The sequence below is a fragment of the Leuciscus leuciscus genome, assembly GCF_965113295.1.
Source record: "Leuciscus leuciscus genome assembly, chromosome: 7".
Classification (NCBI taxonomy): domain Eukaryota; kingdom Metazoa; phylum Chordata; class Actinopteri; order Cypriniformes; family Leuciscidae; genus Leuciscus; species Leuciscus leuciscus.
The window spans coordinates 11,631,542-11,658,822 of record NC_138731.1 but is presented as its reverse complement, the minus strand read 5'-3'; the positions used below and the strand labels follow the sequence as shown (position 1 = coordinate 11,658,822).

General features: G+C 40.2%; 1 protein-coding gene across 1 annotated transcript; it reads right to left on the bottom strand.

The window, feature by feature from the left end:
* Positions 1-2,374: 2,374 nt before the first annotated feature.
* On the bottom strand, positions 2,375-25,432 carry LOC309503497 (integrin alpha-6-like). The gene is made up of 24 exons (XM_082176337.1): positions 25,307-25,432; positions 25,011-25,090; positions 24,609-24,870; positions 23,038-23,169; positions 22,658-22,871; positions 20,510-20,703; positions 20,335-20,429; positions 19,872-19,999; positions 19,701-19,790; positions 19,537-19,598; positions 13,776-13,945; positions 11,076-11,219; positions 9,555-9,670; positions 9,144-9,303; positions 8,409-8,492; positions 8,254-8,333; positions 8,072-8,149; positions 7,058-7,160; positions 6,769-6,945; positions 5,874-5,975; positions 5,672-5,782; positions 5,483-5,581; positions 5,274-5,399; positions 2,375-3,006 (listed from the first exon to the last, which is right to left on the bottom strand). Exons 2-24 carry the CDS (start codon positions 25,053-25,055, stop codon positions 2,842-2,844), a joined length of 2,937 nt encoding a protein of 978 aa, XP_082032463.1. The 5' UTR covers positions 25,056-25,090; positions 25,307-25,432; the 3' UTR covers positions 2,375-2,841.
* Positions 25,433-27,281: the final 1,849 nt, after the last annotated feature.

The window sequence follows — 27,281 nt, the reverse complement described above, 5'->3', positions numbered from 1 at the left end:
TCATCAGCCTCCAGGACGCCCCCCCTCCCAGACACTTTTACATTTACGGATTTGGCAGACGCTTTTATCCAAAATGCACTTATTAGATTGATGACCCTCCTGGAGCAACCTGGAGAAAAAGTGCCTTGCTCAAGGACACACTGTGTCACAGATCACCCTAGCCACCATCCTCTTCACTACACTTTCCAGCATCCCTCCTGATCCCCACCTGCACATCATCTACAATCACACACACCTGCACCTCATCATCACCCTTATCACTCCCACTGTAAAGGCACACTCCTCACCACAGCTCCTTTTCCGACCTTGTTTGTTTGTGTTATGTAGACTCATCTCCCTGTCTCCAGCGATCTACCTCGATCACACTTTGGACTTTCCCTACCTGCTCACCTCATCCCTGCACCTTTATTGTCAATAAATTCACTATTCACCATCATTCTTCCTCTCCTGTGTCTGTATCCGTAACACACTGGTGGTGGCGACTGCGGAGATCGAACCAGCAACCTTCTCCTCACCAGTTCAGAGGTTTAACCCACTACACCTGTGAAGGCCCTTGAGGTTAGCGGAGAAGTCTCTCCCTATACACATTTCCATAAAGCACACACGGAGATGCAGTTGTAACAACAACAAAAAACGTGGTTTATTAATCACAATCTCAGGTTTACATTCTTGGAAGTTTAATTTTGTATTTTTGTTTGGAAAACTGCCACTGTGAAATGCGATACCATTGCATGCAATTGAAGAAATATCTAATTTCTGAAAGAGGGAACAGAGACGTTATGTCAGAGCGACTGATGAATTGGGATCTAGCCAATGCACACTGGTGTGCGAGATTTGCATCACCCACTCTGCCCTGCGATCCCACTTCAAGTTTTCCGCTGAGGAGCCGAGACGGTGTGTCCCGGCCGTTCTGCGGTGGTACAGCAATTGTGGCAACGGGACGTAATGTCTCCGTTCCCTCCTTCAGGGAACGAGGGTAACAATAGTAACCTAGATGTTCCCTTTCAGTCAGTCACGTTTGACGTTATGTCAGAACGACTGACGAATTGGGATCCCTACTAAAGCGCCACTATTGCTGCCTCTTCCAGCGCTCTGCATAAGCCACCTGATACCCCGCACCTACTGGGGGGGAAGATGGGCCGGGGCTTTACGCATAGAAGATCGAACACTGCTGCTCCTCTGAGACTATTGGATAACACTGGGAAAGCCTGCCTCTTCCAAGCGGAAAGGAACGCTACAGAGACTACATCTGCCCGCAGGGAGGTAACATGTGGAGATTAGGGGGATTCAAGAGATGGCAGAGTGGACTCTGCTAGGGAAAGACAGGCTTGCCGACAGGGAAGACATACCGTGGAAGAATACACATTTGTGCACCGCTAGCTGTGGGTCCAGTGACGGAACAGAAAGAAAACTAAACAAAGAATTCTCCGCCCGGCCCTCAACCGGGGAATACTAGGGAATACCAATATGGCGGCTTCAGTTTTTATGATTTCATGAGCTATCCTGTCATTTATATAGATCAGTTATCAATATACATGTTAGAAGACCATATCATTAAAAGATGATAGAATTGCTTATGAGTTCCTGTGAATACATTTATCAATTGTGACAACTGGTGAGATATGCATATTTAATAAATATAAAAAATTACTGTGAATCAATGTTTGTGTTAGATGGTTTAATTTACTATGCAATGAGTATTTTAAATATAAAAAATAAATATATGAATAATACAAATTTAAAATTATTATTATTATTATTATTTTTTCTCGTTTGTAGAGCCGACAGAGAAACAGAACATGAGCACAGCTATGAGGGAATCACAGTTAATTTTGTTTTAAAAGTTTTTTTCAAGGGAGAACTTCAGGACGTTCAGTAAAATACATCTGTGTGAATTTCATCGTTGCAAAAGGTTTCATCTTTGAACAAGAATTTAAAAAAAAAAAAAAAAAAAAATCCTGTATGTGTGTGTGTCTTTGTGTCATTAGGTGGGAAAATGTGTGCACTTTAGCATTTAAGCTGACTTTTGCTAAAAGTCGTCAATCAAATTTTAAAAGTAGCTAAAACATTTTCTAGGTGCTTTTTAAAAAATCAGTTTAAAGTCTGAAAAGTTGCTAGCAATTTTGTTAAATTTAGCAACTTTTCAGACTAAGTTGGCATCACTGCTTTCACGTTTAACGCCAACCAGCAGGGGGCAACAAAGCTAAAACATGCTGATTAGCAAGAAAATGGTTGGTTTTGTGAGCATTCTAGAGTTGAGAAATGACATGATAATAGTCATCATCCCATGCTGATATGTTGTCATGGGTTTTATTATGTGTGTCTGCTCATATCTATAACTGCTCCAGTGGCATAACTGATACATTCGGTCATCAACATTTTTCAGTAGTAATGGTTTATTTTCCCGCCTGAGATTCATCTGACACCTCAAAACATTCAATCTAATTTACAGTTACCGAAAGACATGAAAAATGATCTTTGGGCAGTTCATGCACAGTAGGCATCTTAGTACAAAATTACAAGACAAAATAAATAAACTGCATTGTAAAATATTTACAAAGAAAATCAAGACAATCCATTCTTGGCATCTCATGCATCTTCCAAAAATATACAAACGCTTTTTTTAAGGGGTGTCATTGCAAACAAAAAGCCCAGAGATATCCAGGCGTTAACAGTCAGTCTTTACCCTTTAGTTACCAGAAACACACGGATGTGTAAAGGCATCTTCATGTCAAACGCCTCACGGCTCACAGACCGTATAGAGTTAGACTTCCTCTGAAACTTTTCACAACCGAAGACGCCCGATGGTGCAGATTGTCCTCATCAGATGCAGAGACAGTCTCATGAGTAGCTCTCGTTCTCATCCCATGTGGTCATCCATTGCTTCTTCTCAAAGGGATCTAACATGACCTTTCCGTCTTTCAAGAGACGCGTCTCCTTACGAATCCTCACCGCATGATATTTCGGAACGCTGTCCTCATATTTGGAACGTTTGAAAAATCCACACTGACAGAGAAAGAAGAAAACCTCATTAAGAATCATTTTAAAAATGGGTACATTTAAAAAAAAAAATCACTCTGAGTGTGTATGCTTTGGAGAACACTGAGAGACGGGACATGCTTGACAAAACAGGACACGTAGAAGCACATCCATCGACACAATACGAAACAAAACTGAGCTTCACACGGAAAGAGCGAAGCACGCTGAGCAACATGAGTCTTTCCCTTGCTTTGGTCAGAGCAAAGGATGAGTTAGTGAGTTAGGCCACACGTCATGCAGACACCAATCTGCTGCAGCGATCGTGTTTTACCCGGGTAAGGAGAGCTAGGCCTCAGTGGACAGTTTGTCTGAGGGCTGAGTGTGAATCTCAGCTTTGTGAATTGCGGCATCATACTCGTCCTTCTTGGCCCGCTTGAAGAAACCGCACTACAGAGGGGGCAAATTCACGGGTCATTGCAAACATGTCATGAGAAGGTTTGTACTACATTTGTACTGACACAAATGTTCATGGATTTAATATGCAGTGGCCACAAAAAGCATTTGGCCAGTAAAACCTGAATAAAAATGTGTGAATGTCATTGAAATTAAAATATTAAAGCCAGTGTCATCTGTGTCTCACTCATCATTTTTCCTTCATGTCTTTAATTGTGTGATTTTTTGTAGATGTAAGAAGATCGTTCTCAAGTTTACACACTATCAGCATGATCCACAACTAACCCCTTGTGAAAAAGAAGTGCATTTAATTGTTTTAAATGTGCACTTGTGACGTACTTCAAATCCTAAAAGTACAAAAACTTGCAGATAATACAAAATTAGTTCAATAAAAGGTCAATTACATTTTAATAATGTTTTAAAGAAATTAAAAATTAAAGAAGTATATATTTTGATGTGTTGACTAAAGCACAAGTAAGGAACTTGATTATATATATTTTTAACTGTAGTGTTATTTGATATTACAAATGTACTACATTGCAACATCATCATTGCAAATGTCTAATTGTAAATATATTTAAATATGACCAGTTTCAATAGAAAGGGCATTAAAGTATGACATGCAAATAACATACAACTGGCAATAAAGTATATTTTAGTTTAGATGTTTGGCAGTACACTTTACCATATTTCAAAGACAGTATTAAATATATAAAGATGTACTTTATGTCTTACTTAAGTGGCTCAAAAGCACTCTAAAGTTCAGCTAACTGCATCTAATATAAATTTAAACTATAACGCATTTTGATATAATTGCAATTAACGTGCAATTAAGTGTCCGAAAACATTACATTAAATTTTTTTAAAGTATATTATTTCTGTAATAAGTAGCCTCCTCTTTTAAAAGTATGTGATACTTCTTTTTCACAAAGGACACCTGATAAATCAATGTCACAATATGATTTATATCCATTGTTTTGTCATTTAAAACTTTATCTATCTCCTGCCTTCCTATCTATCTTGGAACATGACCATGACTATATATATATATATAAGTAGATAGATAAGATAGATAGATATCAAGGCCATAAATTAAGAATTATTTATCTTGTTTTAAGTAAATATTGCACACGATACAATATGTTGTTCCCTCGATTTTATACATCGTTTTTTCACGCATGTCTTGTGCGGTGCTACGTTTTTTTAGGTATCTATCTTGAATAAAAAAATAATAAAAAAAATATTCTATTTGATTTTAGTTTTATTTAATGAAATGACATTCATTCAAGTGTACAGTACAGGCCCGTTCGCACCAAGAACGATAACTATAGAGATAACTATATTAGCGTCCACACCTGTGATGATATCATTGTGTTTTTCTAAGTGTGTGCTTGACTGTCACTTTAAATCCTCGAGCTCATAACATCAGGATGGATTCTGATTGGCTGTCAATGATGTTTTTATAATTCATGAGCTGGGTAACATCATTCTGAAAGTGATTCCAACGATATTGTTTCTCTGTGCCGTTATCGTTATAGTTGTGCTGTGAACTCTGCTATTCTTTAATATTTAGAACTATATCTTTATCGTTCTCTTTATAGTTATCATCCTTGGTGTGAACGGGTCTTAAGTCTCCAAATTCTTTTTAGGGCCATTAAAATAGTAAATACCAGAATAAATAACAGTATAGTATTAGAAAACAAAAACAAATTCAGAACAGAGAAGTCCACATACAATATGAGCTTTCTACCAGAAATACTCCTTAAGGAACTCTTGTCCATGTGGCTGATGCCCTTGGGTTTTTGTTAGCTTTATGTTTGGGTGTGTGAGTGTTTTATTACCTTCCAGAGTAACAGAACTAGGAGAGCCAGCATCAGAATCCCAGCTAAAACCGCCACAAGAATGATCCACCAGGGAACTCCTCCGAACGGAGTCGCTGTCGTCTCTGGGAACACGGTCAGCCTCACCTGGGCATCAGACGTACAGGTGTTCAACAAATGTCTCTAATGTCACAGACTTAAATGTGTTACACTTTAGGAAACTGTGTTACCTGGGTCTCAGCATTTTTAAGGACAATGTTATTGGCGGAGACATCCAGACTTATGGAGGCTTTCACTATTATATCAAGGTAATTGTAGGACGCATAATCCTGTTGTTGAGAGGAAAACAAAACAGATTGCTTTAACAACCTCAGGCATTATTTCAAGGGAACAAAATAAGCCCTCGTCATTGTCCTTACTTCAAGGAAAGTGGAATTCCACAGCTGGGATTTTAAAACGATGACTGCAGTGCTGTCCAAGCCCTGAAGGGGGCACTTCATCTCCACACATCTAGCATCGCCACTGCATGACTATGAGAAATAATAAAGTTCAAGTTGTTTTGGTCCAATCGTTCCTAAAATTGAAAGTTCACTACAAATATAAATAACTAAATCTCATTACCAGAATCTTGTGCTTGCGTTTGTCAGTGAAGAGGGATACTTTACTCCCGTCAGATGGTCTCCTCTCCTCCAGCTCACGCTTTCTCCTGGTTGACGTCGACTCCTAAAAGAGTCACAGATGTGTCTACTTTTTGTCCATGTTTTCAGCATCAATCTCAGCCAGAAAGGTTAACTCTAAAAAATGTTTTCTTGATCTAGCATTATTTTTTATTGAGTGTTCATCAGAGGGGTCCGAGGCCCTAGGACTTTTGTCGCACTTGAATCATGAATACACACACAAAATTTTTTTGAAAGGATTCGAGGAGTTTTGTGGTTGAAATTTAAAAAAGTAACAAATCCTTCCCTCGTGGGTCAATTTGACCCCCTTAGGAATTAATGGAATGTGAGGAATTCTTCTGAACACATAGAAAAAAAAGCTCAAAATTCAAACAAAAAATCTTTACCAAAATCTTTTTCATAATGTCTGTATCTGAATGCATACTGAAAGGAACTGACTTTAGGACCCAGCGGAACAGCTCATTCGCTCCATGTAGAGCTATAAGGCCGTCAAGTGGCAAGAATCATGAAATATTGTGTTATATATATGTTTTTTTCCACAAGAGGTCGGCAAAGACAAAGACCCAATGTAAGATATTTTGAGCTGAATTAAAAAGGTCATGCATGAAATTGTGAGTTATTTTGAATTTAAGTTGAAAGAATGTGGGGAATATGCTTAAATTACCATTTATTATGTATTGATCAAATCTAGTAATTTAAAGGTAAATAAAAAAAATAAAAAAAATAAAAAAAATGAATTGCATTAAAAAATAGAAAAAATATGTGGAATCTATGTGTACCAGATGCGTTATGTTGCTGTCTGGGTCAGATGTAAACTAAGACAGGAATATATCTGGTACCTCACTCAGTCTGAGAGGGTTTATCTCTCTCTCAGGTGAACAGGTGACTAACTGCAGGCCCTTGGTGTTGATCTTCATCAGATACAGCAGCCATTTTCCCACAGAACTTTCTTTAGGCCACTGGATGTTTAGGGATGCAGTGCCAAAAGACTTCAGAGGCTTTCCCAAATTAATCACCTGCAAAAAAAAGACAAAGAAAAAATCTTAGGCTAGAAGTAGTGCTTTGCAAAAATGGCTGAAGTGATATCTATAAAGGTGTATCATTCTTTAAAGTTATTTTGGCATTTACTCTGAATTCATATTCGATCAAGCTGCCGACTTCCTCCTCTGTCTTCATGGCACTCATGCCTCTGATTCGACCTCCAAAATAGACCTGAGACGGCTTGGCAACCCTGATACACAACAATCAGCAATCAGACACTGTATAAACATATCGGCTGACATGTGACAGGACGTTACACAACTAAGACTGAAAAGAAGGGTGCTTAATTGTGTTGAATGTGCACTTGTGTACTTACATTTTTTAAGTATATTTAAAAAAAAAACACTTGCATGAAATAAAACACTTTCATGATTGTTTCTTAACAATTAAGTACACTTTTAAAAAGTGTGCTTTGTAATATTGTCAAATTCAATGTTTTATTTTAAAGTGCATTTTAAATCATTGTTTTACTGATCTTTTGTTAAGCTTTAAAGTGCACTTATTTTGATGGGTTGACTAACATACTAAAGCACATGTAAGGCACTTGATTATAATTTTAACCTTAGTGTGTTATTTGATTTTACATTTAAAGTCAATATGAAGAGTTCAGATGCAAAAGCCTCTAAATGCCATCTGAAATTTTCTCATAGAATGATCATTTTTATCAAGCTCGTATATTTAAATTCAATAATTTCACTTAAATGGCAATGAAGATTACCTTTTAACTTGGGGTTAAGTGCTTTTCTCAAGCGTACAGTGCTGACATATTGATTTCTGTATTTCTACAGCTTCATGGTAAACCCTGCTTGAGACTTCGCCTTTGAATCAGAAGCCTTGACCCTTAAACATAAGAGTCCCAGAGGCTCTGCATGTTCTGCACAAAACCTGATGTTTAATATTACTTTAAAATGCAATGGAAGTCAGAAAAGATCTCCTTAATGTCTCTGCTCACACCCTCAGCTTCTGTTACTGCTGAAAAAAGACCCTAAAAATCTTGTGTATCTCCTTTCGAGATTCAAAAGAGATCTCAAAAATGTCTCAAACTGTGCTTAGATATGCAACGATCCCACATGAGATGAGAAATAAAGTGATGATACGCACCCTTGTACAGAAAGAAGAAGTTCAATCACCACTTTGGCTTTGGCTTTCACTTTGGTCAGGCCCTCCTGTGAACTCGTTCTGTATGTGGATGTCATAAACATCATATATACATTAATCATACAATTAGTTCATATAAACATGCTTAAATCAAGAGTGTTTTTGATAGTTTTAATATTTCATACGTTTCCAGCTGAAGGTTGATCTCAACTTCTTTGGTGTCGAGTGATATCTTGCCAGTGCTCAATATAATATAGAATTTTACCTGCAAAACAACCATTTTTATTAAAATGACAATTCATGAAATAGATTAATACGGCATCGTTGAAGTATTACTGACCTCTGAATCCCGTTTAAAAGGGTTTCCCAGCTCACCGTCTGCCAGAGAGCCATTCTGATTGGCAGCACAGATCACATGTTTATCCTATAGGATATAAAGTATGGATCGGTGGTAATTGATTGAATTAGCATTATTATTGAAATGTAAAGTTTATGCATTTAGTCTACTGACAGAACCAACTGAACAACAATAAGAGAGAAAGAAAGATAAAGAGTTCATAGAAATATAGCAACAATATTTTTGTATCAATGGTGAAATAATGAATAAAACCTTAAAAAATAGTTAAATGAAATTCAGACGAGTGCCACAACGGAAAGGTTCAGGTCACGTGACTCAGATATAGACTTTAGACGTGTGATACACTTACAGTAGTTCTCAGAGATATGGAAGCTTTAGCTAAGTTCTGCCAGGAAGACTCAATCACTACGTCACTTATTACCTTCATCTCTATCCAATCACGTCTTCATACTTTCTGTATAAAAGATGGTACTTACTCATGTTTGAGTTCGCAGATGCCGACGCGACATCAACCTCCATCCTCCCCACCACCACCAGGATGGTCCTGTCCATACCTTCTAGGGGGGTCGGCTGCGCCCCTGCCTTCGTCTCCAGGCAGGAGATGCAGATCCGCTACCCTCGGATTACGAGCTATGGACGGGGCCTACGCCAAAGAACTTTACAATGCTTGCCGGGCTGCCAATAAATATATGCTTTGTTACATCACTTTATCTTCCGAGTCTTTCTGGTAGAACTGAATCCAGAGTATGAGAGAGATTCATCAAACTGCCCCACCAATTTGGCTTCATGAGCATCATCTCCATTTCTGTTCCTCACTGTGACCTCCAGAGCAATGTCCTTCTGATCACTCAGAGAAATCACCGGCACACCATTCTCCCTGAGAGACGGATTTGAGCATTTAACACACTGCACACCAACAAAGAAACCTTTTATACTGATATATGCTCCTTAAATGACAAGCAATCTAGTCAGTAGTCATTTAATGTAATAAACAATCTAATTATATGTATTGCTATTTGATACATTAAGATTTCTCAATTTCCACTTGTGATTGGCTCATATTTCTATATCGATGTAAAGAGAGCTAGTGTGTGTTGGGTTTATGTTGCATGTATTGCTGGTACACACAGAGGTAGAGGAGGGAACACATCTTGTTTGGACTCCCTGTAGCAGAACCTGTACTGCAGATGTAGGTTACTCTGACAGATGTTGTCCGTGCCACAACCCTCCTTCAGGAAGTTCACCTACAGGCCAGGAAACAAGGTTTATTATATCACTTCATTTATCAGCCTTTTACAATTTTTGCCTATGCAAAAATTATTGTTGATATTGATTATATAATATTACATTTACTATATTGTATTATATTATATAAGTTATAAAAAGTACTGTTTTATAAGGTACTACAATACACCAGTGGTGCAAATAATATCTGCCACTAAGTGCAAATATAGTGATAGATCCGATTTACACTAATTGAAAATAGCAGTATTTTATTTGTGTAAATAGTAGTTAGATGCTATTTATACTAATAGCGAATTATACTATTTGTACTAATAGCTATTTATGCAAATAGCAAAATATATATTGTATTGTAGTACATTATAAAACAGTATACAATAATAACATATTCAGTGTCTATTAAAATAAAAAAATGTATGCTTTTTTATTGGGACATTATTTGTCCCTGTGCCAAACCCTATAAACACTTTATTCCCTTCCACTTTTTGAACATTTTCTTTATTTTTATTTAAAATCAACACCTCTCTGAACTGATTTATGATGGGAAAAAGGAAGAATGAGTTTGGAAAAAGGTGGATTCAAGCTCGGTTCGGTCACCACGTCCTGATATTCCTGGGTCAACATATTTTGTTGATCCTAGAACAACATTCCTGTCCGAAACTTTAGTCCTAACCCTATCCCAACACTAACCTAACCCTACCCATAACTTATCCCTAAAATCAGAGGGAAATGATAGGTGAATAACACTGATGTAGAAGCACCTAACTGTGGTTGTAAGCCTAAATTTGACATAAACTATAAACTTGTCCCTCAAACCTGATTGGTTGATTGGATTGTTGTTCCAGGATCAACAAAGATGTTGACAAAGGAGATCACCATGATTTTGTCAAGTAAGACATGTTCCTGGATTGACATATTTTGTTGATCCTGGAACAACATTATTGTCCGAAAGATTTAGTCCTAACCCTATCCCTACCCCTAACCTAACCCTACCCATAACTAATGAGGGGAATGATAGGTGAATAACACTGATGTAGAAGCACCTAACCCTGGTTGTAAGCCTAAACTTGACATAAACTGTAAACTTGTCCCTCAAATCTGATTGGATGATTGGAATGTTGTTCCAGGATCAACAAAGAGGTTGATCCAGGAACATGTTGTACTTGTTCTGCGGTTGGTTGTGCTAAAAGCTAAAGCCACTTGCCTTACTCTTCATGACAGTGATCTGTTATCAGACAGGTTTCTTTTGTAATCTTGTCAGGCTCATCTAGACAATGCTGTGCAGAGTGAGTGTAAAAGCCTCTGCCAACAAGGCAAGTAAATAGACACTCCGTTATGTTTACAGTGAAGGATCTAAAGATGCATTGGCTCTTCATTAGATTTCTGTGCAGTAAACTGTGAGTATACCTCAGTGATGGTCTTGTTGGGTACAGTGGAGTCCAGTATTGGCACTAGTTGTGGCAGCGAGCTCTGCCGTTTGCCTCTCTTAGCGCTCTGAATGGCCACAGACACCTCGATAGGAATCGCTCTGAGCTTATCCCTGATGCCTTCCTGAAAACCAGAGCACAGCAGATCCCACTCAGTCAGTGTATCGACATAACATTTCATTAATGAGAGCTTAGACAGAGGCTGAATGTCATAATAAAAGTCCCTAAATCCAAAAGGAGAATTATAGGAATAGTGCATCCAGAAATTAAAATCTTTTCACAATACTTTTATGGTGTAACTTTTGAAGCTTGAAAGATCCAGTCTCACATTCATTGTAGTTGTACAGAAAAGCACAACCATTACAAAATCCGTTATAAGTTCTCATTTTGTGTTCCACTGAAGAAAGAAAGTCATATGGGTTTGGAACAACATGAGGGTGAGTGACAGAATAAAACATTTAGGGAAAAATTGTTACTTTAAATTTGGCATGGAAATTTAAATTCATCCTATCTATTTTCTAAGTGCATGTTATAACATATTGTGAACGATTAATCCGCGCATATGCTTCGTTTTTTAAAAGTGTTTTGACCTTGTAATGTTCAATCAAATTGTCAGACTTCTCTCAGGTGACGTATGCAGAATTTCTCCAATAATTTAGTCTGCTTAAAGAGGACCTATCATGCTTTTTTACAAGTTCAACTTTCTTTAGTGAGCATAAAAAGGTCTGTAAAGTTAAAAAGCACAAAGCCACTCCAAAGGGAGTTATTCTCTATATCAGTGAACACTGTTGAACTCCCTGAAACATCTTGATTGTTGTCATGAGTTTTCTTCCGAGAACAAATACATCACAATATTCTCCATTTAAATAACTCCCGCCCAAGGTATACTCAAAAAAAGGGGGCGAGGCCTGGTTGAGCTAAGCCGTGAGTTAAACTGTGCATCAAATCAAGGTCAAATTTGATAGCAATAGTTACTAATCGGGTGTCGGTGAACATGTCAAACTAGCGATCAAAGACTTCAGGGCCCGTATTCATAAAGATTCTAAGAATCCTCTAAGAAAACTCTTAATTTAGCTTAAAAACTTTTACGTAGGAGTCTTAGCTTAAAAGCGATTGGGGACCGATCTGAGAGCAACTCTGAGTAAGGAAAAGCCAAAAACTTTCATCTTAGTAAGGAGGCGGGGTTGACCCCGTTGCTATGTATGACACAATCTTTTGAAGACTGTGATTGGTTGGTTGTCCAAGAAGGAAAAAAAAAAAGTGATTTTAAGTATAGGGTCTATTCTAAGCCTTCACTTTGAAATTACATGCGTCATTTTTCCTATTTGACCGTTCTCACACACACACACACACACACACACACACACACACACACACACACACACACACACACACACACACACACACACACACACACACTATATATGTGTATATAAATCCTTTTTTTTTTATTTACCATGCTGTTAATTTCCTATAAGGTATTTGATTGGCTTAGAATGATAAAAATTGTTCCACTCTTTCCAATTACACTGATTGCTGGCATGTCTATTTAAGTGGTGGTTTGAATGTTGGTTTTAATGTATCAAACATGGAATTTTCCCAGTTGCCAAATATCGTAATGTAGTGATTATTTTCATTTCTGGCGCTATGGCATTTCTGTGCTGTGTCGGAGATGTTAGCGTGTCTCTAATAAGATCAGTCACAAACATGATCCCTGCACGATCTAATCTATAGCGTCTTATTAACTCACTGTTATTCATTGTCTGCAACACATTTCTTCTCCCTTTTCGTCTTTCTGCGATTTTCTCCTCTGCTAAAGAAACTCTTAAGCCTCTTAAAAGTCCTTGTCCGTGCTCCTAACAATTTTGACCTTAAGACCTCTTTTAAGGGTTAAGATGCTTTCTGAATTACTTTTTTCTTTACTAGGATTTTTTCTTTAATTTTAAGAGTAAACGCCCACATTTCTAAGAATTTTCTTAGAATTTTGTCACTAGGAGCTACTCTTTGCATTAAGATTCTTTATGAATACGGGCCCAGATTTTTAGCCTAGGATCATCAGAAGAATCTTTTAGGATTCAATAAATTAGTCTCAGACAGCTAAATCGTGGCCAAAATCATACAGTGTGCTTAAAACTGAGAAGTTTTTCCTTTGAGTTTTCCGCGTACAGACGACACCATTGTCAAAATGATCCCCATTCATACGAATCCGTGAAAACAACTAAACGAGTAATTCTGCTGCCAGGCCATTAGATGGCGATGAAACACTATAGACACTTAATTCGCATGTGCATGACATCATCGGCTTCAGAGATTCGCGTTTTTGTTGTTCACATGGAGACCGTTTTCAAAAACTTGCACTTTGAAACCCGTTTTTAAAAGTTTGCGTTTTCAGGAACCCAAAACGCTGTTGTCGTGTAAATGAATGGCCAAAACGCATTAAAAGTTTTACGTTTTTTGTTGAAAACGGTGTCGTGTAAACCTTAGAAAAAGGGCATAATATGGCCTCTTTAAATTCGCCCCTGCAAGCATCCAATCAACAACCGATGAACCAAGCGCCCTATACCATTGTTTATGGACAAAAAATATGGAATAAAATATGGAATAAAATGGAATAAATATGGAAATATATTTACAATATGGAATAAAACGTCTATCACTAGGACTTCAAAGCTTTATTTACTTGTAATCTGAGTTTGGTCTTGTAACAAGCTTTTTTGTTTTGTCCTCGTAGCTCCAGAGTGCCGGTCGACTGGAAGTCCTGATCCATCTCGTTCTTCTCCAGAAACACAACTCTAGATGGGAGACCCAGCTTCCTGCGGTGCCACTCTGCCTCCAATGTACAGGAAATGTCTGGAAAACAAACAAAAACTGGTTTAGAATGTGTGAACCTTTAGACCTCAGAACACAGAATACATTTGGATTAAATCTTAAAGTCCCCCTGTGGTGAAAATCAAGCTTTTAATGTTGTTTATATGTCTATGTGGTATTTTTAATATGCTTTAAGACAAACCATGTGTAAATTCATAATTCAACACCATTGCTGAGTATTTTCGCCTTAAAACTGCAGTGAACCAAAGACAAAAACACGGTTTGAAACCGCTGGTGTTTCTGACATCACAAACTACCTTGTAACCAATCAGATCAACGTGTGATTGTCAACGAGTGGATCTCTGAGCTGCTGTGAGTGAGTGGAGGCGGGGCTCATTTGCATATTCATAGAGCCACACATTTTTTTCAAGGAAAAAACATTTAAATATGTCATTTTGGTAGATGAGTTTTAAGGGATAAAATGATTGACTACAGGGGGACAAAAAAATATATTACAGTATAAGCGCGCTCTACCGCTTTAAATGCTAGAGCTCTTTAAAGTCACTTTGATTTCTGATCGACTGTCAATGTTTTTATGGTTCATCAGCTAGAAATAAAACATAGTTGTAGACTGATTCCAACTTTATAGTTATCGTCCTTGGTGTGAACGGCCCTTTAGACTAAACAATAAAAAACTGTAATAGATAAGGAAAGTTCCCTTTCAAGGGAACTCGCGTTGCGTCGAATTGACGCTATGGGGAACGCTTTGCGTGATGACGTCTTGAAGCACATGTAAAATCAGTCCAATGGTGTGGCGGAACGTCAGAGGCGGGTGACGTCACGTACCAGGAAGCTATAAAAGCCGGCCCGAAACAGAAAACGAAAGCTTTCTGAATCTTCAGTTGCGCTCTGTATGAAATCTGTCTGTATATTTGGTGTTGTCTGTCTATATCATATATATATATATTCAGTATGGCGAGCAAGCAGCAGTTTAGAGTGTGTGTCCATCCCTGCCCGCGTTATTTAACGGGAGGTGATACTCACGCTCTTTGTGTTGTTTGTTTGGGTGCGACGCGCTTCCATTGCGTTCGCTCCGATCCCGATCGCGTTCCCCAGGGCTCTGGTCCCGCCGCTGCCGAGGCACGGCGGCAATCACAGACCTGGGGTTCGCAAATGGATCTATCAGTGGATGTTGAGACGGGCTCTGCCTTATCTCAGCCTCCTTCTGATAGATCCAGTGCCTCTCATCAGGGTGTGGAAGCACGCGTTGCGGTTTCTTCCCCCCCGATGGAGGCACCAATACTGCAATTGTCCAGCTCTGAGGAGTTGGACGTTGTTAGTATTGACGCTGAGTCTGAGGATTCGCCACCTCAGTCTCATGCGTTTGAAGAATTGCTTGATGTTATCACTAGAGCTGTCGAGCGATTATCTATTGAGTGGCCATCTCGTGCACAGCCTCAGTGCAGAAGCCTTCCGTTTTTCCCCGATCTCCACACCGAGGTGTCGAGATCGTGGGGGAAACCAGTGTCATATCGAGTGTATACTGCACAAACATCACACTATTCATCCATTCACAATTATAAAGAGCATGGTTATGGGGAGATGCCGAGGGTGGAAGAGACGCTCGCGAGCTATCTCTCTCCAGCAACGGCATCTTCTCTGAAGGCTCCTGCACTTCCATCCAAGCCAGTAAAAGTTACATCTTCCCTGGTTCATAAAGCTTATGCCGCCGCCGGTCAAGCTGCAGCGTGTTTACATACAATGTCCATAATGCAGGCTTACCAGGCTGAGTTATTGGGTGATTCTGAGGATGGCGGGGGTATTAGTGCTGATACGGTGTCTGAACTGCGTAGAGCCACAGATTTGTCTCTCAGGGCCACCAAGGAGACGGCTAAATCCATCGGCCGCTCTATGGCAGCCCTGGTGGCCACTGAGAGGCATCTGTGGCTCAACTTAAGTGACATAAAGGACAAAGAAAAACATGTTCTTTTAGATGCACCAGTATCCACGCAAGGGTTATTTGGAGACGCAGTTAATAGTGCTGTAGCGAAGTCACAAGAAGCTTCAAAACAGGCAGCTGCACTTCAGAAACTTCTCCCCCGCCGTTCTTTCTATGAGGCTGCTGAGCGGGAGCAGCCTCACTCCTCTAAAAAGAGCGCTGAGCACCGCGCCACTCAGAAACAGAGCGTTTCCTCCCGTGCTCCCCCACAAAAATCTCGGGGACACGGAGGGCGCTCTCAAACCCAGCAGTCTTCGAGGGGTAAAACGGATCTGCGGACCGTTATTACCGCCAAGAAGGCTGCTGGGAAAAAGTCCTGATGTCTGAGGGCTCAGGACAAATGAGGGTAGTCCCCCCGAAGCAGAGCGGTTAACACCTCTTTTCACGGTGCCCGTCTCTCTTCGGTGCCCTCAGGGGACCGTTCTGCCAACCCTGCCGCCTCCGGTGTTACAGGGCGCAGCGGTCTCCGGCGAGCACATATCTCAAGGTCCACCCGGAAACGTAGTGGCCTCGGGATGCCCGCCCCCTCTGAGGAGGGTGCTAGAGCAGTCTGTTCGGTCGTTCCCTGCCGGTGCGCCGTTACAGGGCGACGAACCGACTACTCAACAGCAACACAATCCAGAAACCAGTCTCGAGAGGCTGGTACCTCTAGTAGAATCTTTGACAGCGTGGAAGCTACTGTCAAATGTTTCTCGTTGGGTCCTGCAGACCGTGGCAAAAGGGTATCAGATACAATTCTAGAAACGCCCAACTCGGTTTATGGGGGTCCTGCCCACAGTGGTGGGCCCCGAGCAGGTTCTGCTTATGGAACAGGAAGTAAACACTCTGTTAGAGAAAGGGGCCATAGAATATGTACCTCCCTCCGACAGGGAAACCGGGTTTTACAGCCGGTACTTCATAGTTCCAAAGAAGGACGGGGGATTGCGTCCCATTTTAGATCTTCGAGTTCTGAACGAGTCATTCATTCAGCTCAAGTTCAAAATGTTAACATTGAGACAAATCGTGTCACAGATCAGGTCCGAGGACTGGTTTGTCACGATAGACCTCAAGGACGCATATTTCCATATTTCCATCCGTCCTTGTCATTGGAAGTTCCTGAGGTTTGCTTTCGGGGGCAAAGCATACCAATATCGAATTCTTCCATTCGGCCTGGCTTTATCACCCCGCACTTTCACCAAATGCGTGGATGCAGCTCTGGCGCCTCGGCGCCTCCAGGGTATTCGCATCATGAACTACATCGACGATTGGTTGATTTTAGCTCAGTCGCATCAGTTGGCGGTTCAACATCGAGAGGTTGTTCTCGCCCACATGAAAGAGCTGGGGTTACGGCTGAACGCCAAGAAGAGTGTGCTTTCTCCACTTCAGAGGACCACTTTTTTAGGTGTGGTTTGGGATTCAGTGTCGATGCAGGCGCGCCTGTCACCGCCACGTGTAGATTCCATCCTTGCAGCTGTGAAAAGTGTAAAGCTAGGCCAGCTACTCACTGTCAAACAGTTCCAGAGACTGTTGGGTCTCATGGCAGCAGCTTCCAACGGGATACCTTTTGGACTACTGCACATGAGGCCCCTGCAGTGGTGGCTCAGGACCAGAGGGTTTTCCCCGAGGGGCAACCCATTTCGCACAATCAAGGTCACGCGGCGATGCCTACGTGCCTTGGTTATGTGGAAGAACCTTGGTTCCTGCCCCAGGGCCCAGTGCTGGGAGCTCCTTGTCGTCGCAAACTGGTAACGACGGATGCTTCCCTCACGGGTTGGGGAGCGATCCTGAGGGTCGCTCATCTCAAGGTCTGTGGGAAGACCATCATCGTTCCTGGCATATCTATAGCCTAGAGATGTTAGCTGTCTTCCGGGCTCTGAGGAGCTTTATCACAGGTCTCAGGGGACACCATGTGTTAGTACATAAGGACCACATGTCGGTAGTCGCCTATATCAACCACCAAGGGGGTTTGCGCTCGCGCCCATTATCCAATCTGGCACGCCACATCCTCTTGTGGTCCCAGGGGAAGTTGCTGTCACTCAGGGCAGCCTACATCCCCGGGGTACAGAATATAGGAGCAGACACTCTGTCGAGGCAGGGGCCGAGGCCCGGGGAATGGAGGCTCCACCCCGAGGTGGTGGAGCTGATATGGAGGGAGTTTGGCCAAGCACAAGTGGATCTGTTTGCGTCTCGAGAGACGTCTCACTGTCCACTTTGGTTCTCCCTCATGCATCCAGCTCCTCCGGGACTGGATGCTATGGTACAGACGTGGCCGAGGCTACGTCTGTACGCTTTTCCCCCAGTGGCTCTGCTCCCGGGAGTTCTGGAGAGAGTTCGCAGGGACCGGGTTTGCCTGCTTCTTATAGCCCCGCGCTGGCCGGGCAAAGTATGGTTTCCCGATCTTGTGTCCCTCCTCGACGGGCATCCTCTGGAGCTTCCTGTCAGGAGGGGCCTTTTGTCCCAAGCAGGGGGCTCAATATTTCACCCCCGCCAGAACTGTGGAACCTGTGGGCTTGGCTTCTGAGGGGGCCCAGCTCATAGAGTCAGGTCTCTCAACTGAGGTTGCTGAGACCATTCTACAGTCCAGAGCTCCCTCCACGAGGAAACTTTATGCCCTGAAGTGGAGAGTATTCACTTCTTTGTGTAGTGACCGTCAGTTGGATCCAGTCAACTGCCCAATTGGTACAGTTCTGGAGTTCCTGCAGGACCGGTTCACTGCAGGTCTGACCCCGTCCACTTTAAAGGTTTATGTGGCGGCCATAGGTGCTTACCACATTCCTTTGGGTGGAATGTCTGTGGGGAAAGACCCTTTGGTATCTCGTTTCCCTCGTGGCACTTGGAGGTCCTCCTCCCTTTCGAAATCGGACCAGGAGGCGAATAATTTGCTTTGCCCTGTTCGGGCGTTAGACGCATATGTCCACAGAGCTGCCCTGTGGCGTAAGAGTGATCAATTGTTTGTTCGCTTTGGGTCCCCTAACAAAGGAGGTCCAGTGTCTAAGCAAAGGATGAGCAAGTGGGTGGTTGAGGCTATCTCACTTGCTTATGAGGCGGCTGGACAGCCTTCTCCTTTGGCTGTCCGGTCGCACTCTACTAGGAGTATGGCGGCCTCTAAGGCCCTTATATCAGGAGTATCTTTACAGGACGTTTGTGATGCGGCAGGCTGGTCCTCACCGCACACCTTCGTCAGGTTCTACTCGTTATTGTCTTCCTAGTGCTGCGCAATTGATTTCACACAGGACAGACATTTGTAGCTATGGTGGCGTTGGTATAGACGTTCCCCATAGCGTCAATTCGACGCAACGCGAGTTCCCTTGAAAGGGAACGCCTCGGTTACGACTGTAACCTCGGTTCCCTGAAGAGGGAACGAGCGTTGCATCACCTTGCCATGTCTCCTTCATGCCTGTCAGCACGACTTCAGACTCTACGAAGCTTTCGTTTTCTGTTTCGGGCCGGCTTTTATAGCTTCCTGGTACGTGACGTCACCCGCCTCTGACGTTTCGCCACACCATTGGACTGATTTTACATGTGCTTCAAGACGTCATCACGCAAAGCGTTCCCCATAGCGTCAATTCGACGCAACGCTCGTTCCCTCTTCAGGGAACCGAGGTTACAGTCGTAACCGAGGCGTTTCTCATTATAAGAGCATAAACAGACTTACTGATCTTAGGGTTGTAGGTGTGAGGGTTTGCTCTATATGTGAAACAAGCTTCCACAGTCAAGCTGTGAAGAAACACAAAATTATCTTCACACAGAACAAAGTTCAAAATGACAAGCACATCTATGAGCGATGCTTTCTAAGTTCTTGTTTTGTCAGTATCTCACCAAATACTGTTGCCACACGTTTTCTTCATCAAGTCAATTTCCTTCGGTGTCACCTTGATGTCTTGCTTGATGCTAATAACCGCTTTGGACCTGAACACAAGACGGATGTTGTTATAGCATCTCAAAAATCTCCAGGTAACAACTTTGATATTAGAAGTGACCTATCAGCACCTGTAAATAAAAACTGTGTCAGAGAGCGACCCAACGGCGAGATCAGGGTACGAGTTCTGATCCAGGTCCATATTTCCGGCCAGAGAATAGCCAAACATCTTAATATTGTGCTGTTTGCCCTCCAGTATCTGCAAGATAACATTGGATGTCTTAGTGTTTGTTGATAAAGGCTTTATTAATTTGTTGAACACACTGTGTATAGACTAAAACCATATTTTGTTTTAAAGGTCACAAAAGACAGAGTTAGTACAAAGTTACATCAGAAGAATGTCAAAACCAAAGTACAATCAGATGTTAAAATATGTAAGTATACATTTTTTTTCACCAATGTTTTATCCTGAAAATGGAAAACCTTTTAAACTGAATAACACTGGAAAATGAATCAATTTCTCACTGATGTGTTCCATTAAAATGGCAGACAGAAGAGAAAACGGAGAGAGACAGAAATTGGAGAGTGTCTAACCTGAGCTGGTTTGGTATTGATGCCGTCAGCAGACCCGTGGTAGATGTACACGCTACCAAACCCTGAGTCTGCATATGGAGCTCCTACTGCAATATCTGAGAAGCAAGCAGGAAGAATATTAAACAACCTCGAACCTGAACAAACCAAAACTAAAAAATCAACTCCTGCATCCAACCTTCAAAAGAATCCAGATTGATGTCTCCAATGTTCTCCACAGCCAGTCCAAACATGGAGTCTTTGGTTCCATTCAGGCGAGTCGGAGTGACGTCCTTCCACCTTCCAGCTTTATTGATGTAAACGTACACAGCTCCACCCACCTCCTCGTCTCTCTGGTAGAACTGGGGTGCACCAACCACAACATCCTGCCAACTGGAGGGACAATACACATGATTTAGCTGCCCACCCTTGTGAAAAAGTACAGAGCCCCTAAATGTCAAGTCAAGTCAAGTCACCTTCATTTATATAGCGCTTTTAACAATATAGATTGTTTTTATAAAGCAGCTTTACAGTGATAATAGGAAATTAAAGTAACAGAGATTGTTTTGGCTTTACAGCAGCTCTAGAATAAAGTTATTGTCCAGCTAAAGTTAGTTTTTGATTGATTCACTTCCGTTGCAAATATCATTAGTTACTAAATTAGGGTCCGCTTACACAACACCGTTTTAACTGAAAACAGAAAACTTTTAATGTGTTCTGGCCACTCGACTACTTACTTTGGCCACTCAACTACTGACTTTTGTGTGCGCATGAGAAACATTCGCGAATTGGGAAAGAATGGTTGGGATGAGCATGAAGAATCATTTTCACACATGAATTAGCACCTCTGAATCCAGACCTTAAAATCATTGAAAGTCTTTGTCTATAAAAGATAAAAAAATTATGCTTGTCTTGATGGAAATAAATGTTGTGATGTTATTTCCATCAAGAGGTGCATCAGTCTTTGGTCAAGATCTTGTATTGACAATGCAAGAGTCCAGCACTCTGTAAAGTCTCCTCCAGCACATCCCAAAAACTTTTAATGAATTTAAGGTCTGGACTCAGAGGAAATGAGTCATGTGTGAAAATGATTCTTCATGCTCCTCCCAACCATTCTTACACACGTTGAGCCTGATGAATCCTGACATGGTCATCCTGGAATATGGCCATGATGCGTCTTCCTACATGGTTGTTTAAGAAATGAAAATCTACACACTCCATCAATTAGGGCTAGAAGAACTGTTGCCAAACATATAACATGCTAGAAACTTAATATTCACTGTAATAATGATCCAATCATAGACTGTTAAGCACTTGCCTATTTAAATCCAAACAATTACTTTTTTTTTTAAAGAATATACTTAAGTGCAAACTGAGTGCAATGTTTTTAGACACTTAAGTACATGTTATGTACAATTAAATGAAAATGTATTATAGTTTAAATGTATATTAAATTCAGTTAGCTGAACTTCAGAGTTCTTTTGAGCCACTTAAGTAGGATTTAAGTACATCTTTTAGTAATTTCGTTATTACTTAAAGTGGACTGCCAAATGTACTGAGAAGCATTTATGGTAAACTAAGATATAGTTTAAAATACATACTAATTTCTTTTGAAACCTGTAGGTCAAGTATTTAATTATATTTTAGATGAAACATTTATAATCATGAATTTACAATTTAGCACATTTAAAATATATGAACTTTAAATTTTATATAAAACACACACTAGTTAACTTCACACTTCACATGCGCTTTAGTATGTTAGTCAACACATCAAAATCAGTGTAGTACTTCTTTAAAACATGACAAAAGATTGATAAAATAAATGATTTAGAATGTGCTTTAATGTAAAACTTTTCTTTTGACATGGCACTTAATAAGTGTGTTAGGAGACAGTCATGAAAGTGTACTCTCTTTAAGTACACTTAAGTGGCATTTTATTTGATTAATATTATATTATCTGCAACTATATATATTTTTTTTTTAAACTATACTTTTAAGATTTGAAGAGCACTACAAGTGCACATTCAATACAATTATTGGTAGGATTTTATTTTACAGTCCCGTTTCGCATGAACATATGTACTTATTGTAGTAATGACACTAACCGGGTAATAACTAGGTACTAACCCGGAACCTACACCTAAACCTAACTTAACCCATGCAATTACCTTATATTACTCAATTCTTTCTTAGGTAAGAACACTGTAAGTACACATACTGTAAAATAAAGTGCAACCCAATTATTGAGATTGAGCAGACTTCGTTTTCACAAGGGCACTCACAATCTACCCACTCCTTTTCATAATAAACAACATTTATTTTCTACAGATCTTGTATCCCTCACCCATCTCCATTTAGGTCCACCACAGCAACATCATATCCAAACGAGGACGCGAGTCCTGGTCCTTCCAGAATGTGTTCAGACATGAGCATGGTGGAGGCTTCTTCTTGCTTGCGCAGAAACACCACTGCACCGCTGTGATTGGCTCTCGGCGCTCCGGACACGATGATGAGTTTCCCTTTTTCTGTGATACTGTGGCCGGAATCCAGAGAGAATCCTGTGCATATGCAAGATTCAGTGTCACAAAAAGCATGAACACACATTCACATTCACATTCACGTTCACAGACACACACACACACACACACACACACACACACACACACACACACACACACACACACACACACACACACACACACACACACACACACACACACTCACCTAAGTAACTGTTGGCTGGTACTGGCACTAGACTTGGATCAAGGCGGTTTTCATCCCCGACCTCATAAGGACCATCATCAAACAAGCCCATTTCCAGCAGAGTGTTGTTCTTCTGCTCGACGCGCACTATACCTAGAGAACAGATGTGATGGGGTGAGTGCTAAACAACAAGATTAATGTGACACAGGAAAACAAATGAGTTCTGGTTATAAGAAACATGTATTTAATTGTGCAAATTCCTGCGAAAAAAAAAAGTGGTTAATTGTATTGAATGTGCACTTGTAATACAAATCTTGAAAGTATATATTTTTAAAAACTGTAATGTAGATAATGTAATATGTATGAAATTAAAGGCCATTTAAGTGTATTGAAAAAGATAATAGTGTCATGACTGTTTCTTATCACACTTTTTTTTCTTATCACACTTTTAAACAGTGCACTTTGTAATAATGTCAAATTAAAAGTTTTATTTCAAAGTCATTTTTGAAAAGTAATTTTGTCATGCTTTAAAGAAGTACACTTATTTCAATGTGTTGACTAACACTACAGAACATGTTAAATACTTGATTGTAACTGTACGGTGTTATTTGCTATTTTATTAAAACATATTTTTAATGTACTAAGTTTTAACTTCATCATTACAAATGTGCAATTACATATATTTTTAAATACATAGCATATACATTTCTATAGAAATGACATGAAAGTATATTTCAGTTAACCTTATAATATATACTGTGGGTATCAAAAGCACTCAAAAGTTCAGCTAATTGCATTTAATATAAATTTAAACTACAACACATTTTCATTTAATAGCAATTAACATGCTATTAAGTGTCCAAAAGCATTACATTCATCTTGCACTAAAGTACATTCTTTAAAAGTGTATTATTTCTGTAATAAGAACTCTTTTTTTAAAAAGTATGTTACTTTGGAATAAAATTGTGTGAATTAAGAAAATAGTTAAAGAGAAATGTTGCAGTGCTCCTCCTCACCAGTGGGGGTCCCTATGCATTTAGAACATAATACATATAAATGCATATAAAATGTAAGTAAAGACACTGACTATTTTTATTGATCACTCCATCATAATAAATAAATGGTAGCAATATGATCATGGTCATGAAGTAAGACCATGCAAACAATGACCAGTGAGTCACTTCTGACCTGCTCTCAGCCTCATTCGACACACCCAGACCACACACAGTCTGTTCAATAACGCCTGATGTGTACTCTGCTTTGTTCTGTGAGTATTTCTGTTAGATAACCTGTACCTTTTAACGTTTTGATGGACAGAATGCACGTTATTTTTCAGTTTCACAGTTGACCAGACTTTATGCCTACAAAGTCTGGCTGTATGAGGCTACTTCTGGTCTTCTATACCTCAAAGTTACCACAGAATCCTATCAAACGTGTGTGTGTGTGTGTGTGTGTGTGTGTGTGTGTGTGTGTGTGTGTGTGTGTGTGTGTGTGTGTGTGTGTGTGTGTGTGTGTGTGTGTGTGTGTTTCAACATCGCTCCTAAAGCACACAAAAACACAATTTTATGTATTGCATCAAATGTCATTCCTACCTTTCCAGTTGTACGCCCCTGGCGCTCCAAAGATGACATAATGGTAGTCTTTAGTGAAGGTGGCAGCCAAGCCTTGCTGACAGGCGCCGAATCGTTCATGACCCCGAGTGTGGCCGTCACAGAACTTCCAGTTCCCCCCATCCTCGTCTGATTGGCTGTCGATGCTCAGGTCTTGACTGAGCATGTAGCAGCGTCCAGTGATGTCACGCGCCTCCTGGGGTGTGTTCGGGAACAACAGACGCTGGTAGCGATGGGCACATGTCTGACACAGAAAGAAAGATAAAGTACGTGTCATTGTGACATTGTGTGACACAAATAATAAATCTAAAATGTCAAAATGATGACAATGTAACTGGAAGTCAATTAATGGTCCATTAGCATTCAACTCTGTTCTTGACGTACCACAATCTTGCCTCCAGGTCCTTGGCTCTGAACCGTTACACCCATCCACTGGTTCTCCTTATTCTCCACAAGAACATCAACTGTGAGAGTCACCGTGAACAGAAACATAGTCACGATTAGAATTTCAAGATCTATCAGAAAATCCTGGCACTGCTGACTAGATGAGCATTTAAACCAATAAAACAACAAATTATATTCACGATGGCAGTCATCTACTGCGCCTGGATTCTCATGTGATATTGTTCAATCTCGGGTACACAGATTTTTTGAAGCTATAAGATGATTTTTCTGCTCACCATCATTGTCAAAGTCCACTCGAGTACAGTCATCAGGATGGGTGGTGATGTCACAGCTGTACAACCCACCTGTGATGTTTGCTCCCTGATTGGATAAAGCCCTGGCTGTGGGAGCACCAATCAACAATCTGTGCAAAGAAAGAAAGCAAGAATATATGAATATATATATTTATTGAAAAATATTGACTATAAAGATAAAAATATAATTAAAAACAGACTATTTATGATATAAATTTTTTGCACTTGCTAGAATATTGCATCATGCTAATACAGTATATGTCTACTGGAATTAAGGGTGTTGCAATATACTGGTACTGACAAAAACTGAGATATTTAAAACTTAATTACTGATACATCACATATTCTAATATCATAAATAAACCAGCGACAAGTAACTATCTACTTGATCCTCCAACCCAGTAGGTGGCGGTATTGCACATGTCGCTGGTTGTCACTCATCATAAAATAACAAAAAAGTCGACGACGCAGTGGCTGCATCCGAAATCGCATTTCCCTACTTTATAGTAGGTGAAAAACAGTATGTGACAAAATAAGAATGTCCAATTTCACAATACTCACAAAAGAGAAGCAAAAAAGTACCCTGATGACTAGGGCTGAACGATTTTGGAAAATAATCTAATTGCGATTTAGTTTTACCAATATTGCGATTGCGATTTAATATGTGATTATTTTTTAAGCTCTTTATCTTTTCTATTAATCAACAAAAACAAGCAATAAATCATTGTAAAATAGGGAACGGAATCTTTAGGCACCTCATGAGCCCATCACATTTTCTTTTCTTTAACTGATCTTATTAATAAAACTTAAAATATTTAATTACATAATTATAAGTAGGCCTGCTTATAATAATTACACATTAAAAAACTAAATTAATACAATTCTTAATAATTTTAACAAATATAGCTTCAAAACAAATAACAAGGAGGGGAAAAAAATATTACAAGCAATAAACAAAGAGTGCTTTCAGTATTTAAGAGTAGGCTGTCGGAACGTTTTCATCTCTTTTGAAATGATAAGATGTGGTTTGTCCTGTCTGTTTAATAACTGACTGTGTCACATTAATTTCGCATCATAAAAGCATTTTGAGATGCAAGTACATTTAACCACGTAGACGGAGTCGCTCACAGCCGCATGATCTAACGCTCTTCGTAAAGCGCGCGTGAGTATTTGAAATAGAAAGCAGCTTCTGTCTGTGATTTTCATATTTTTAATATATAAGCCAACTGCATTCCAAGATATATGATGCCTTCGTAGAACATTTGTAAGTAAAATACCGGCGGGCGAGACTGCGCATTACAAAAGTAACATCACGCAGACCGCGCGTCTCTCATATCTTGTGCAATGAAGCCCGCGAATGTCCTTGTAATTCGCTTCAACTTTTCCGAACTTTATTAAAGATTATTTCTCGTAAGGTTCGAGTGGTGTCGTGTGTGTGTGAGAGAGAGAGACAGAGGAATTAGAAGCAAGCAGAATATAAAGCACACGCGTCATCACGTATCTGTGTTTAAAACTATTAAGCTCAGACATAAATCAGAAATTATCTTAATCGATACAGAATCGTTGGAGAGAATCTATAACACAATATCACATAAATTGAACAAACTGTTATTTCCTGTAGCCAGGCCTATATGCGTAGCGTGCCAAGTTGATGCTTCATCTGCAATACAGACGCGTGTCACGTGACCAGACTGTAATCGCAGCTTTGCGGTTAAAAAATCGCATTTCATCATATCGCGATATTATCGCAAATGCAATTAATCCCTCTCACAATTTCGAGTGAGATTCTGAAGTGTGCATACGATGGACACGTTACTTTCCCATGAGGCCACAGGAGAGGATTTATGATTGGAGGAAAAACGAATACAAACATTTCGGACTCAGTGTGCAACCTTAAGCTACGCAGCTTAAGATCCTTGCACACTGAGTCCGAAATGTTTGTATGCGTTTTTTCGTA

Bases quoted from the DNA above. Each gene is read 5' to 3' on its own strand.
- LOC309503497 (XM_082176337.1), bottom strand. From the start codon at position 25,055: ATGGGTGTAACGGTTCAGAGCCAAGGACCTGGAGGCAAGATTGTG. The intron at 13,946-19,536 runs GTAAGTCTGTTT...TTTGTTTTCCAG, and splicing joins CACCTACAACCCTAAGATCA to ACATTTCCTGTACATTGGAG. The intron at 5,400-5,482 runs GTAACACAGTTT...TCTGATGCCCAG, and splicing joins TTAAAAATGCTGAGACCCAG to GTGAGGCTGACCGTGTTCCC.